We start from the raw sequence: 15,581 nt of genomic DNA, 5'->3' as shown, positions 1-15,581 counted from the left end.
GGGGGGCTGCAGGGAGGAGGCCCCTCTCCTCTGCTCCCCCCGGGGAAGAGCGGAGCCGCCGCAAGCGCGGCAGCCGGGGTCCCGCCGGCCCCGACGGGACGGTGAGGGACCGAGCGCTGCTCTCCGAAGCGGCCCGACCGGGCCAGTGCAAGTGTCCCCCCGCGTCGGCGGGGCCGCTGGCCGCTAGAGAAAGGCAGAGCAGGCTGGGATCACCCTGGTGAGACCCCCTCGCCCCCGTTAGTACGGGGTTTATGGCAAAGCACAGCCGCAGCGCTCGCTGGAAGCAGAAACCCACCCAGGCCACGTCCTCTGCCACCAAACCCCTGCCGGAAAGTTTTCGCTGTGCTCCTCGGCATCCACCGGCGACGGGGGGGGGGGGGGGGGGGGGGGGGGGTCATCGCCTCCCGCCGGGCTGGCGGAGCGACCCCCAGACATGCGGCGGGGCCCGCCGAGGAGGGGGCCAACCCCACCCCTCCCCGCGGGGCGGGCGGACACCTCCAGCCTGGCGGGGGGGTGGAGGGAGAGTTGCTGCCCGCGGGTCCGGGGCGGTGCGGGGCACCCTTGGGGGCCGCATCCTGCCCCCGCTCCTTCCGGCGCCCGCGGCCCCCGCGCCAGGGGCCTGCCGGCGGGTGCGTCCCCCCCGCCGGGAGCGGAGCCGGCGGGACTTATCCCGTCCCCCCCCTGCCGGGAGGCGCCCAATCCTGGCCGGGACCGGGGCTACCCCGCCGGCCGTCACGTGGGCCGGGCCGCACCGGGGCCCGCCGTAAAGAGCCGCCGCCGCCGCCGCCGCCGCCACTTCCCCGCAGGGCGCAGCCAGGGACGCACCCACGGGAGACGGCGGCGGCGGGAGGGGAGGGACCGGGGGAGGGCAGCCCCTCTCTGCCGGGGTCTCCTGCTTGTTTTGGTTTTTCTCCTCCCTCCCCCGTAAACTTTATTCTATTTTTATCATCATTATTGTTATTATTATCTTACTTTCCTGGGATTTCCCTGGATGGTCCGAGAGCAGCTTCATGCCCACCTGGCCATGCCCGGCTCCGCTCCCGGCCCGCTGCCATGTGAGTACCTGTGCGGGAGCGGCCGGGGGGGGGGGGCCGGGGGCGGGATGCGGGATGCTCCTTCGGTGCCCCGCGGCTTGAGCCCTCCGGAGAGGCCTGCCTGAGGGGCATTCCGCTTTTTCACATGAAAGCGGCAGCTCTGGTGAAGATGGGACACCGGGGCTGCTCGGGGTCGGGGGCCGCTGCCCAGGCCCGCTGGGGACCCCGCTCCCGCTCGGCCCGGGCGCTCGAGGGGGCCCTGCCGCCGCCGGCCGCCTCCCCGCCAGCCAGGGCCCTGCGGCGCGCTGCAGGCCCGGGGCTCGGGAAAAAGACGGGAAAGGAAACACTTTTGAGGAAGAAAGGAGAAAAAAAAAAAAGGGAAGAAAGAAAATTAAAAAAAAAATTTCCGGGCCCTTGGAAGTGCCCCGGCGGGGCGGCGGGAGGGGGCCGGGGGCGCTGCCCCTTCACCGAGGGTATTCCTCGCCGTGGCGGGGCTGCTCGCTTTGCCCGGCGCCGCGGGTTTCCCCGGCGGGACGAGCTGACCAGAGGAAAGCTTAAAGGGGGAAAAAAAATATAATCACAAATTACAGCCCCTGCTTGAGGCAGGGAAGAGGCGCTTGCGCCGCGGGAAGCGCCGATGGGTGCGCAGGAGCCCGGGCCGGGGTCTCCCGGGGTCGGCCGGGGTCTCAGCTCTCGGCTCTCCCCCCAGGTTCCTCTGAGTGAGCCCCGCGGCACCGTCGGGGCGCAGCCGGCCGGGCCCTGAGCAGCCATCGCCGCCGCCGAGGACGGAACATGTATCAGGGGTCTGGCCCTCGCCCCCAACCATGGCCAGTCGGCTTATTCCCACGACTCCAGCAACTTCCTCCACTCGTCGGCCGGCTCACCCGTCTACGTGCCCACCACCCGGGTACCCTCCGTCCTCCAGACGCTGCCCTACCTGCAAGGCTGCGAGCCGCACCAAAGCCACCTCACTAACCCCCCGGGCTGGGGGCAGAGCAGCAGCGAGGCCGCCGCTTTCAACGCCGGCAGCCCCCACCCGCCGTCGGGCTTCTCCTACTCACACAGCCCCCCAGGCAGCAGCCCCCCGGGCCGCGACGGTGCCTACCAGGGGTCCCTGCTGCTGGGCGGCGGGGGCCGGGAGCAGTACGGCAACGCCTTGGTGCGCTCCGTTAATGGGTCCTACTCCAGCCCCTACCCCGCCTACGTGACCCCCGAGATACCGCCTTCCTGGACGGCCGGACACTTTGAGAGCAGCGTGCTGCACAGCCTGCAGACGAGGCAGGCGGCTTTGCCCGGCCGCAGGTCCACCTTCGGTAGGTCGCCGTCGCCCCTCACCGTCACCTCGGGGCGCCGGGTCGGAGCCGTCCCACGCCCCAGGCGTGTTGGTGGCCCGGCCCTGGGGGGGCAGCCCTGACGGGGAAGCAGGGGGTGATTTTATCCAGGGATGGAGAGCTGGTCAGGGCACGGGGGGTGCCTGGCTGACCCGGGGCAGAGGTGGGGTGCGTGGGTGTGTGTGTCACGCAGGGCAAAGACCACGTTTCAAAGGAGAGCAATTCCCCCGGCGGACAGAGGAGCAGAGGCCGTTCAACGCCTCCCCCCCACCCCCCTCCGGTATCTCCTTCCCACAATATCGACTTTGTGCCTGTGCTTCAATACTTACCCTTGTGTTTAAATTAGCGGGGCAGATTTATAGCTCCCTCCCTTTTAAGTAATTTATTGTGGTAAATTAGTTTATATTTGAACAGACTCTCGGTCTCCTAATTCGCCTTGGCCCAAACAGGTCCGCAGCTGCATCGCTCTGCGGCCTTTGGGGAGGCACTGGGACGCGCTCAGGCGTTGAACAATAAACCTCACTTCGTTTGCATCCACACCGGAGGGTCCTTTTAAACCGAGCCCCGAGCAAATAAAAGTTCGGGGCTTGATTTAAAAGCGCTGTCCGTGCGCAGGGTTTATAACCCCGGGGGTGCTTCGCCGTCCTCCTCCGGCGGTGGTTTGCAAAGTCCTTTAAAAACCACTTCAAGATCTCAGCCGCGTTATCATCTCTACTGCGGTGAAGCGAATTATCTTATCTTTAGCCCAAGAACAAAGTTAAAGCCGGGAAGCAGCCCCCTCCCCACCGGGCTGCCTCGCCGCCCCCGCCGGAGGTGCTCGGGAGCGGTTTCTTTCCAGGATTTTCTTTGTCTGGGAAAATCCGTTGCGTTGTGTGGGAAGGGATCGCCCCGGTCCTCCGGAGGGAAGGTGGTGGCGCAGAAATCTCTTCTCCGCGCTGAATTTGGTGGTTTGGGAGCCAGAATAGTGGCCGCCGTCCTCCGTGCCGTTTATTTTTACTCTTGAATAGTGTAAACCGCTCTTAAGTAGTGTAAACTGTTCTTTTTTTCATTTAATGAATTATTGCAGCTTTTTTTTTTTTTGCTTATTACATTTAATTTTTGTTTTCCGTTTTCCCCTTTTTAATTTTTGTTCTTTTGCCTTTTTCTTTCCGTTGGATGATTATTAATTAATACGATCGAAGATGAAAAAAAAATAACGTATTTTTCTTCGGAAGAAAATAACATTCCAGGGGGAGGAAATTATTTGAAATAGAAAGAGAAAAGCGGCAGGAGGAAAGAGAGCGCCTCTCAATCGAGGTTTTGCTCCGGGATGCCCGTTCGCCGCGGCGCCGCTCTCGGGGCAGAGGCGGACCGGGGAGGTGCTCGGAGCGGGCGGCTTCTTCCCGGGGCTTTCGGGGGAAGAGAGGGGAGAAAAGTGAGGGAAAAGCCTCGCTAGCAGGAGCTGGGGGCCGCGGGCTGCCAATGATGCTCTGCCAGGGCGACCGCGGCTCCCCGCCCGGCGGTGCGGGCGAGCGGAGCCACTCCCGGCATCGCTCCACCGGCAGCCCCGGCCGGCCCGGCCCCGGCGGCCAAAGCGCCTTGATGGAAAACAGGAAAATCGCCCTATTTTACACCCCCACCCCCATTTGTTTTTGCAGCCCGGGTGCAGGGATAACACCACTGATGGGCTCCCTGCGTATTCCCATCCCAGGGAGACCCCAGCCACGCTCAGCCCTTTGGGGTCTTTTGGGGAAGGGATGGGGGAATGTGCTGTCTTTGAGCAAAATTAAGGTGTGGAGGGAATAAAGGGGTTTGTCCACCCTTTGTAGGGTGGAGGTCAGCTCCCCCCGGGCAGGGGTGGTCCCTCGCAGTGGGGTACAGGATCAGGGTCCCTCTCCCACAGGGTCCCCATGGGCAGCTCGGCCCCGGGTGTCCCTGAGTGGTGAGATCGGCTCCTGACCCGCCTGTCTTGGGTGTCTTTCCCAGAGTACCTGGAGGAGTTCCCTGGGGATGGCCGGGAGTGCGTGAACTGTGGGGCCATGTCCACACCGCTCTGGAGGAAGGATGGCACCGGGCACTACCTGTGCAACGCCTGCGGCCTCTACCACAAAATGAACGGCATCAACCGGCCGCTCAAGCCGCAGAAGAGGCTGGTAAGAGAGGGAAACCCCGCAGGGACCCCCTGCTCCACCTGGGGGGTGGCTGGAGGGCAGGAGGGGGGGCGTTGTCGCAGTGCCCGCGCTGTTGTGGTCTCCGTACTTGTGTTTGGGTCTGTCTGACCCTCAGCCATCCGCTAAAAAAAATGTCATCAGCACTGGCAAGAGCCCCTTGTTGCGGTGCAGAGCTGGCTCCGGTCAGGAGGAGTGGAGTAAAGCCGGAGGGATTGCTGCCCCGGCACAGCGGGTGGGCAGCACCGAGCCAGGGCAGCAGGGACCGGAGGGGTCCCGGGGCTGCACGGAGGGGCTGCACTGCCACTGGGCAGGGGCCGACCAGCCTGGGCTCTGTGGGCTTCTCCCAGCTCCGTTCCCACAGTGGGTGCATTGCTTTTTATTCTACTACTACTACTATTATTATTATTATTTATTTCATAGTTCTTCATACAGACACACAGTCTGGGCAGGGTGGTTGAACAGGAGACAGAGCTGAACCCGAGCTGGTCCGGGCAGGTCTACAACCACTTGCAATGGGAGCGGGATGGGGCCCAGTTCCCCCACTGCCTTCACCCGCCTGAGGAGGAAATTTGGGGTTTGGTAGTTCGTGGTTCCTCTGCAGGTCAAAGCATTAATTATCCCTCCTCAATGTGATATTGGGCTTCCTTCAATTGGGATCCCATCGTGAGAGAGGAAAGGCACCTCCTTTTTTTTTTTTTTTTTTTTTTGTAGAGTCACTTTGGGATGTTTAAATTTGGTGGTAACAGTTTGGGTTTCAGAGCCTGTCATCAGAAGCCGTCGTTACAAACAGGATGTTTGTCAGAGCCGTGCTGGGGAACAGCTGGGAGCTCCTTTTGCTTTCACTCTGGGTGTATTCCTGCAGTTTTTTCTTGCATTGCAAAACAAATCATTAGCAATAACCCAACAGTGACAAGTTTCTGTGTAAGAAAAGCATAAAAAAAAAAAAAAAAAGTTGGGATTGAGCAAGATGTTTCATTCTATTCCCAATTCCAGAAATGTGACTCTGGATTTGCAACATGAAATGAGCAGCAGCTCTGTGGAAAATCATGCTGTTTTGTTCATCACATCAAAATTGAGGCATTGCTGTGAAACATTCAGCATTATCTGACAGGATTTGCCTCTCTCACTGAAACCTCCCTGGTCTCTTTTAATGTAATGACATCAAATCTGCACCCCGGTAGCAGGCTCTGATCGCGGCTGCGCTGCAAATCTCAGACTTACGCTGCTGATTTCTTCGCAGCAAATACGACCCGTGCATAGAGAGAGAGGTGTAAACCAGTTTAAATCCAAACTCCACATTTTGGACTGGCATCAAAATGTGGCACGGGATGGATTTTCAGGGGTTTTTTTTAACTGCTTTTACCCAGAGGAATTGGAGAGGTCTCACTGCTATTCAGTATTATGTTTCAGCATGTGGGAAGGGGGGCAGCCTTGCGTTGCCTGCACCCTTTCTGCACGGTGCAGGCAGCGCTCAGGGACCCCGAGCTCTGCTCCTCTGCTGCTGCCGGCAGAGCCCCGTGCGCAGCACCCGTGAGGCATTTTCCAGCAAACCGTTCCACAAAGTTTTCTGGTGGAGAGTGCCGGTTTGCAGAATTAAGCCTGTTTCCCAGGCATAAGTTAATCTTGCATGGAATTATCAAAGCACTTCCAACCTTTTTTATTATTATTTTAACAATCAATACAATAAAGATAAAGCCCAAATGAAAGGGCTGATTCTTATCTAGGGAGGATGTTTCAGTAAAGTTGGAGTACTTGAGGAGATTTTGTTCGTGGATTAGAAAAGGGGCAGCAATTTTGACTTGCCATCCTGACTTCGGAATGAAACATTTCAAAATCTTGGATTTTCCCAAGGGTTTGAAATGTCATGTTGCAACAAGTTCTGCCCCATCGGAGGAAGGGGGATCTGCTGATGATGGATAAGAGGGTGCCAGGCATGCTCTGCGGATCCATCACTGAGGGAGCGACCTGCACCTCTGTGGCTTGGGGTGTTTCTTCCCCCAAATGATTTCCATGGCAGGGGAGGTCTTCCCTGATTGTAACCTCACCTGCATGGGCTGGGTGGGAGCAGAGCAGTGGACACGGTCACACACCGTTGCTCTAGGAACGATGAAGTTGGCTGTTTCACAATGCAGTGAAATACAGACCGGGGAAGGGGAAATGGTTGCTTTTGTCCTTTACGTGACGACCTTTGTTCTGCAAGTAGGTGCTGCACCAGGAGTTATTCTGGCTTCTGTTTTCACAAAGCAAAGTCCCACTGAAAGCTCTGGAGAATGCAACGTGGCCCAGATCACGCTGCGGGAATGTCGTCCTGCAGCTCCGTAGTGCTCAGCCTGCTTGTGTCGGGGAGAGGGTGAGCAACACTAGTGTAGTTTCCAGTTCATTTTTTGTTTCTATTTTTGAAATAAGCGCAACATCCTCTATGCAGCAGGGACAGCCGTTTTGCTACAGCTTGTGTCTGGATTCAAAGCACTGTGGCTTTTGGCAGAAAGAATTTATCTTAGGGGAGGGTAGAAGCAGCACTTTACTTTAAGCAGTATCTTTTCTAGCCAAACTTTCTTGACGCATTTCACAAGATGATGCCTTAGACCCAGTCCTACAAGCCAAATCACTTTTACCGTGCAGAAGCAGGTGGTGGAGGTGGATGGCTCCATCCTTGCGCATGCAATGCCTCGTGTCAGGAGCAGAGCTGCGCTGCATGGTGCACCACGGGGGGCAGGTGCAGCAGCCATCCTGTGCTCAGCAGCTCCCACAGCACCCAGAGTTGAAGGACTAACCTGCAGTTGAGTTTTTTTGGCTTGGCTCAGGGTTTTATTTTCAGCCTGTCCTTTTTTACAGTTTGCAATGCAGAGTGAGTTTGGTGACACTGTAAGGGAAGGTGGGGATGCGTCCAGTCACAGCTCTGGGACAATCTAATAGGACCCTAGAGCTGTGCAGTGTTCATGGAGTCTGCCTCTGCTTTCTCCTGGCCATCAGTTCCTGCTGCTCCCTCATCCTCCAAGGTGCAGATTTGCCCCGAGCCATGGTAACAAAGGCAGATCTCAGAGGATGATGCTGCCGGTGCTCTGAGCCTCGGATCTGTCCACTTTCAGGAGCTGAGCTCAGGTATCTCAGCATGCTTTGCTGCAACCTCTTTCCAATCAACATCAAGTCCCCTCCATCCTGCTGGAAAGGAGGACAGAGAAGCATTGATTAAATCTGGGGGTTCAGGGGCTACTTTTTTTCTGTGAAAACCTGTGATTTCATTTGCCCCTTCAAAAAGGAGGTGAAGCAAAGTCTGTGATGGCTTTGGGCTCCCTTGGAAGGACCTGCTCTGCTGGCTCTGAATTTTTCAGGCTCTCCAAGCAGCGCTCACACACGGTTGATTCGATGTGCACCAGCTCACTATTCCTTGAGCTTATCGGCAGCGTTTGGCTGTCAAGCCTGGTCCATGAAGAGTTTTTGTTTGAGTGTATGCTGCACTGCAATTGTATAAATAAACACTGGAGCACAATGTTGAAGTCAACAACTTCCTAGACAAGGTCAGAATGGTACAAAGGCAGCCGGGTGGAGGCAGGCAGAAATGCATTTTCTTTTAAGGGAACTGCTGGGAAACCAGCAATAATGTATTGTACCCTCGTCCTTCAGTGGGTAACAGTAGCCTTGACTGTCTCTTTCTTGCTAAGCTGACCGATTGTGTTGCAGGGCCTGGTTCTCGTGGGCTTTCTGGAGTTGAAATTGTAGTATTTGGTCATGGGCAATGGTTTCTCTCTTCCCAGCCATGCAGTGAGGAGGCAGCCTGCAGAGTGATGTGCGGGAGATGCAAAAGGCACATGCCACTGCCCCAGCAGAAAGCCCTTGAGCAGATTGCGCCGCAGTACTGGCAGGGTGGGCAGAGCCCTGGCAGGGCTGGCATTGCCCTTGGGCCACCAGAGCCACAGGTCTCATTGCCACCTTGTCTGCAGGCTGTGAGCAAAGTGTTGTGTGAAATAGGAACAGTATGTCCCTCCCTCCCAGGGACCTGTGATGGCCCAGAAATCTTGGGGCTTTCCAAAGGGCTTTGCGTTGCCCTTCCTCCATCCACAGGTGATGACAGATCTCACCGGCCCACGCTGGGCACAGTGACCCCAGGGCTGAGTGCCTCCAAATTCCCCTCTGGACCTCAGAGCCCAGGCACCTCCCTCCTCTCCCATTCCCATTGGGGCTGAGGTCCCTCCTGGCTGCAGGGGTGAGCGGCACAGCCCCAGCGGCCGAAGGGCTTTAAGGAAGCTCTGTAGCTGCTCCAGCATCTTGCTCTGACACCATGTCCCATATTAGGGACAAGGATTGCTTGTCCCCTCCTCTGTGCCAGGCTTGTCAGCTCACACCTCGGTGTATTATTATTATTTTTGCTTGGCTATTTCTTGAAAGCTAAATAATTTCCAAAGCAATACCATTATTTGCAAATAGCTGCTGAGACCCCTTTGCTGAGCAACGAGTGAATCAAAGCTTGGGCATGTCACTTGTGTCTCTTGAAACTCAAAGCTGATCTTTATTTGAATGCTAAGCTTGTAAAAACATTTCATTTTTATTCCTACTCTCCCCACCTCATTCATTATATTGCTCAGTCATGATATCAAGCAATAATGGAAGAATAAACAAACAGGGAGTTCTTTATTGCCTGCATCACCTATCGTCTGCCTTTGAGAGGAATCAACATGATTTTTCTCAAGGTTGAAGAACATATTCAAACACCTGAACACGGAAAGCCTGTGATATTATGTTACTGGTATCTTGTACTCAGTGAAGTCTTTTATTAAAATAGTTTCAATACCTAGTGTTAAGAGTCTTTCAAATGAAATGCTTATTGACTTGACAAGTCTGTTATATAGAGACTTGTGAATTTTCCAGTGGCTTGGAGTACAATTGTCAGAAATGAGTGTGCTACTTCTGCCAGAATATTTTCCTTCTCCACTTGGAATTATTAACATTTCAGAGCCAGCAATCACTGCACTCACAAAATATGTCATTAATTAATGTTTGCATGGTGTTTCTGCAGCCTGTAAGAGAACAGATTATCTGTGAGACATGCAAAGAATAACCTCCCTGATCCCATCATGGCCAGTTCAGTTTGGTTCTGCTCAGTTCAGCCAGTTGATTCCGGTTGTCTTAAACCAGAGATTAATTGGGATGTAGCTAACTTTAGTGGTAGTTCTGAGTGCAGAAAAACAGAAGAGTTCACTTAAAGCATGGGGAGTTTTGTTCGTGTGCTTAAAGCCTGGATGGCATTTTCCATCTCTTTCTCCATCTGAGCAGATCTCCTGGAGGAAAGTTCTCTGTGCTCTGAGTCCTGATCACTTCCAGCAGATTTGTTGGAAGTTTGTGAAACGAGTTGCAAGGATATTTGCCAGGTTTATCAAGCTCAATAGCTCAATAAAAAAAAAAAAAAAAAAAGCACTTGCAAATTAGAGTGATCTCATTTGAATGTAATTTCTTTGATCTGAATTTGGCTATCATGTGTGTTTCATATATTCCAGGAAATCGGTGTAATTGGAGATTTTATTTTTATATGAAAGGAAACTTCCCAATTCATCATTCCTATGTGTGCATTCATGTGTGTGTTTGCTTGTTTTTAAGTCTTCATCTAGACGTGCTGGCCTATGTTGCACTAACTGCCACACAACCAACACCACCCTCTGGAGAAGGAACGCCGAAGGAGAGCCTGTCTGCAATGCCTGCGGCTTGTACATGAAGCTCCACGGGGTGAGGACCACGTCTGCACCGGGAGGGACCCTTGGGGCACTGGGATCACCTCCCAGCAGGTCCAGGATATCAGGTCTAGAGGGACCAACCTTTAGACTGGACCCTGAAGAGCCATAACCCAGTCCTGTCTCCTCAAACAGTTAAAAGCTCAGTCTGCTGAGGTTCTCCAGTATAAGGCTGAGGGGGTACTGGAACACTGTCAGGAGGTACCTGGAGGAGAGATTTCTGGCATTGGGTGGCTCTTCATTAGGTTGTTTGCCAAATTACTCCCCAAAGAATAATAATAAGGAAGAAATTCTTCCCTGTGAGGGCGGCGAGGCGCTGGCACAGGCTGCCCAGAGCAGCTGGGGGTGCCCTGTCCCTGGCAGGGTTCAGGGCCGGGCTGGACGGGGCTGGGGGCAACCTGGGCTGGTGGGAGGGGTCCCTGCCCGGGGCAGAGGCATTGGAACTAGGTGGTCTTTAAGGCCCCTTCCAACCCAAACTGTACTATGATTCTATAAAAACAGAAAGCTAACCCAGGCTCCAGGAGCTCCCCAAACCCAGAATAGAAATAAGGAGGAGCATGTTTCTTCTTGATGTGGTAATTAAGAACGTGTGAAGGAGTCCACACGGAGGCTGGCTGATAACATTTATCCACAGAGGATGAGAACTGTTCATAACGTGTCCATCAGTCAAAGAGGAGACTTCATCCCTCCTTATAGGCCTCTTCAAACTTCTGCCATAAAGGTTATTAAAGTCTCTTCATCCCGTGACCGTTCCCTCTGAGCCATGTAGGATCTCAGTCTGTCAGTGTAATTTAGTAGGGCCCTGTCATAAAGGTCACTAATAAATCAGGAAAAGGAAAATAGGAAATAAAGGAAAAAACAAAATTTGTGGGAAAGCCTTAGCTGTTAGCCTTATACATCTTCCAGCCAAGGCCTGTTGCAGAGAAAAATAGCACTTAGTGAAGGACAAGGACTTCAGGTGCTTTGCATGAGCTACAGCATGTAAAATGGGAGAGTAACACGTGTAGGAAGGAGCTAAGTAAAGTACCATATTAATAATTCCAAACCTTATGAATGTCAAGGTACCACGACCTCTGGCCATGAAAAAGGAAAGCATCCAGACGAGGAAAAGGAAGCCTAAAAACATTACCAAAGGCAAAACCTCAACAGGTACAGTGCTGCTATGATCCATCACAGGGGCCTGGAGCACAATTCACGTCAACATGTCTTCGGCAAGAAATTACGATGATCAGAAAATAATACTGTGGGTTTTTCCCCTGATGATTGCTTTAGATGTGGGGCCTGTATTTATGCATAGACCTCATGTGGAAGGAGGATGCTGGGTGGGAAGTCTCACTGCTGCCATATTCCTGTGAGGTTCCTCTGTGCTGTGGGCACCAGGCTCCAGCTCAGCAGTGCTCATGTTCAAGCAGATCTGAGCTAAATTGAGTAATGGGAAAAAAAAAGGTCTGGGAGTGGTGTTTTAAAGAGTCGTGGGGGGAGTGGTGTTTTAAAGAGTCATGGGGAAGGTATCATGATGCATTCAACATCAGCCCATCTGGTCTGTACCAGGACCAGCACTGCCAGGCTGTGAGACAGTGCTGCTCCTTCTCCATCATCAACTTGGCAGCCAAATACAAAGCCTTACCCTGACAGTGATGCGGTGGAGAAAGAGAACAGTAGAGTTATGCCATGAGATGTGACAGTAGCCATTAAAATAGACATTTCCTCAAGAGCAGATTTGCACCTATGTTGCTTCACCATCCTGTACTGATTGTCTTCCAGGGTCTACGACTTCGGCCACTAACTCCCCTTCTTCCATTACGAACTCAGACAGCACGGTCACTTTAAAGTCAGAGCCCAGCGCGACCTCGCAGTATCCTGGACAAACCATTGTGTCAGTGTCCCAGGTAAGGCACAGGGGCTCGCAGCCATTGCCTGCAGGGTGGATGCTCCACACGCCTCGGTAGTCACTGACCCGGGGGGCTTTGATGAGGCTAAGCAATTAGCTGATTGCATTGGGGGCCACCAGTCTGATGGACTGCCTCAGACTGAGGAAAGCAGGGAGCGTGAGCCAAGATGTTGCAGAGCAGGAAGGCGGCCAGCGCGTTGGCTCCCCGTTGGCTCTTCTGTCTTGCAGCGTGGAACTGGGAGGTCCAAGCCCTGCTGCTGCGGAGGCGACCAGTGACAAACAAACTTTGGCACAGAGCTGAGTTTAATTCCCATCTCCTGCCATGAAATCTTAGGAGTTACAACCCTATCGAGTTGGCAGGGTCAGCCCAGGGTGGAAGCCTCTGTAGCTCCCAAGAAAATGGTCCCTGGGCATACATTATCTGCGCTTTATAGCCCTGAGGTGCTTAGTGCTCACAGAGCTGTAATGCTGTCAGAGACCCCAGACTGCAAGGCTGTGCTTCTGCCCCAAGGGTTTCTTTGGGGCGGGTTTCTCTTTTGTCTTGGCAGAGGAAAAAATGGCTTTAAATCAACTCACGCATCAAAATTTTGTGACCCAGCACTATCTTTATGCTGGGTCTAAGCCCTCCCTGAGCTGGACATGTGTGCATGGAGGAGAAGCTCAGCTCCAGCACCCGAGCGCCTGGCGTGATGCCAGCTGCGCTGTATGGGATAGGGTTGGGGTTTTTGGTTTTGGTTTTTTTTTTTCTGAAACCAATAAATCTGATTTGTGCTGTGCTCTTAAAAAATATGCACATAGCTAGGGATCTCCAAACTGGATGTATTTAGTCAATAAATAAATGCAGCTGGGCCCCAGGACGCCTGCTCCCCGCTTGGTCCTTGTGCTTGCTGGGGGTGGAGCACCCTTCCTGCCCTCTCCGGCTCCTCCGAAGGCCAGCAGTAGCGTCAGGGGTAACCCACCCTGTTCATAACCCATCCTAGTCCTACCACCATGTCACAACAAGGAGGAGCGTGACCAATTGGCTCATAACAGACTTTCTAATGACTTTGTGCTTCCCTCCCTGGGGCAGGCGCAGAGCCAGTCGGACGAGGCACTGGCTGGCGGCCACAGCGAATTCAAGTTCGAGCCCGAGGACTACACCTTCTCCCCCAGCACCATGGCCCCACAGCCTGGGCTGAGCGTGCCGCTCCGGCAGGACTCCTGGTGCGCCCTGGCACTCGCCTAGAGCCCCCAACCTCCAGCCAAAAGCCTCAGGACCAACGTTTTCATCTGGTCCTGCAAATGGCCAGCAGGCAGGAGGACGGGCTGCCCCGGTGCTTTGGGACTGTGGGGTGTCGAGCCATGGCCGCAGGACAGGTTTCTTTTGGAGGATGCGTGTGGACAATGCTGGCTGGACGGGGCCAGGATGGTCCCACTGTGGCAGCAGCTCCCCAGAAAGCTCATCCTTGACCAGAGTGACCCAGGGTTGCCTCCCCGAGGCTGGAGTCCCGGGGCCACCTCTGTTTTTCTGGGGAAAGCCTTCCTCCTTTGAGATGAAACCAGCAAATAAATGCATCCCAGAATCTATGTTTATTCGCAGTGATTTCTCCCTCCTATGACTCCTCTGTGTGCAATTTATTCCACTTTCCAATAAAGACTGTAATAACATGGCACCAGATAACTTAATTTTATTAAAATGTAAACTGTGGCCTCCCTTATGTTTTATTTGCCACAACAGGAAAAAAAGAGGAAAAAAAAAGTGCAACGGTTGTTTTAAACATTTACTGTTTTATATTAAAAATTATCATCTCTTTAGAGTGTTAGCTTCTGAAGCGTTTAGCGTATCAACACTGAGCTGATGAGTCATACATGAAATAAACACGCTGCTCTTCCCTTTCCAGCTCCAAACAAAGATTTTTTTTATTATTATTTTAGGCAAACCACATGACAAAAATGGTCAAAACCTCCCAATAATAAAAGAATATTGAAATGTTGTTTTTCTTTTGTATTTCCTGATTGTTTTTGATATTGCCAACTCTAAGCATTAGAAAATCAGAAGTTAGTCCTCCAGAAGTTAACAGAAAGGTTTGAGAGACTGAAAAATAAAGGATGTTTTGGAGGTATATTTGTTTGCATCCAGTTTGAGGGATGTTTTGGATGGAGGATTTCCAGCTTGCAGCCATGCAGGGCAGAGATTCCTTTTTAATTATTTTAATGAAAGCCAAGTAGAAAAAGATTTATTGGAGCTGAGCTGTAGCAGAAGACCATCAGTGATGCAAAACCCACATCACTCTTCCAAAGGCCAGCAACAGTGTGTTTCTACAGCTTCTCAGAGCTGCTGCGGGGAGGTGGGTGATGGGGCGATACACTCTAATGGGGGGATGCGAGGAGGCCCTGAAGCTGGTGGGGAGCCTGGGGGTGAGGAGAAGACCATACTGAGGGGAGGTGGGTGGGAAATGAAGGGGGAGCAAGGTCATGAAGTTGCTTCTATGGTCTGCTTTATTTGTTATTTCTAAATAAAATCCCCAGCCTGGCTGGACGGCTATTTATGGCCAGGAAGCTGTCAAGTAATAGTTCCTTAATATAGAAGTTGACCTGTCCAGGGCTTCCTGGAGCAACTCTTCCTCTTGTCAGAAAAGATGGATAGCTTGATTTTTATTATAAACAACAGGCTAAAGATGATCAGGGAGAGTGAATCTGACATCAAGTCACAACTCTGCTGAGCTGGAAGATGATGCTTTCCATCATGCAACCCTTGCTGGAGGAAAGGAGATGCTCCAGGCACTGGGGAGCACTGGTACCCCCCAGTGCTGCCATAGTTCAGCAGCTGATCCCTCAGTCTAGCCCTGTGCGGGCATCAGGGGGCTCCAGCCACCCTTTTATCAAAGCCCATGGATGAAAACTGCCTTTGGAGGAGTATTTCTTGTGAGCTTCTTTTGTGCCTTGCTTGCATCATGCCAAGCCCCAGTGCCAGGGCAGGGGCTGTCATGGAGGGACATCCCTCCAGTGCCGGGCTCGGCAGTGGCACACCGTGTTTGCGTGGCTAGGCTCTCATCACAGATCCACATCTCCACTGTTTGTTTTTCCACTCTTTGGCCTGCCAACATCCGTGGCAGAGCCAGGTACAGCCATGCAGCAGATAAGCTAGCAGCACTGGGCTGGAGGGTGACACTGTCCCCAAATCCAGCCCAAAATGTGCCTCTGGGAATCAGGAAAATGGGTGATGTGGCCTGGGTTCAGGCGACCTGCAGGCACCCAAGGTAACGTGTCAGGACATGGGTGGGCAGGAGGGAGCAGGAGACCTGGGCGTAGTGTGAGTAACGGTCCCGGGCAGCTCCCCAAACCCCAAGCTTTGCAGGCAAAAAAGAAAGGCAGCACAAAACAAGTCATGGCAAGATGATTTCTGTGGATGATGGCAGGGGGTCCTTGCTTTTTCATCTGCGTGACCCCGAAGGGGAGAGTTATTTTAAAGG

General features: G+C 53.4%; 1 protein-coding gene across 1 annotated transcript; it reads left to right on the top strand.

The window, feature by feature from the left end:
- The first annotated feature begins 749 nt into the window (after positions 1-749).
- Positions 750-14,102, top strand: GATA5 (GATA binding protein 5). The gene is made up of 7 exons (XM_055722751.1): positions 750-1,055; positions 1,744-2,347; positions 4,331-4,497; positions 10,108-10,233; positions 11,300-11,387; positions 12,003-12,127; positions 13,199-14,102. The coding sequence occupies exons 3-7, from the start codon at positions 4,384-4,386 to the stop codon at positions 13,352-13,354; spliced, it is 609 nt and encodes a 202-aa protein (XP_055578726.1). The 5' UTR covers positions 750-1,055; positions 1,744-2,347; positions 4,331-4,383; the 3' UTR covers positions 13,355-14,102.
- Positions 14,103-15,581: the final 1,479 nt, after the last annotated feature.

The sequence above is a fragment of the Falco cherrug genome, chromosome 10 (genome assembly GCF_023634085.1).
Source record: "Falco cherrug isolate bFalChe1 chromosome 10, bFalChe1.pri, whole genome shotgun sequence".
Taxonomy (NCBI): Eukaryota; Metazoa; Chordata; class Aves; order Falconiformes; family Falconidae; genus Falco; species Falco cherrug.
Note: the sequence above shows the minus strand (reverse complement) of the source record. Positions and strands in the feature narration are given on the sequence as shown.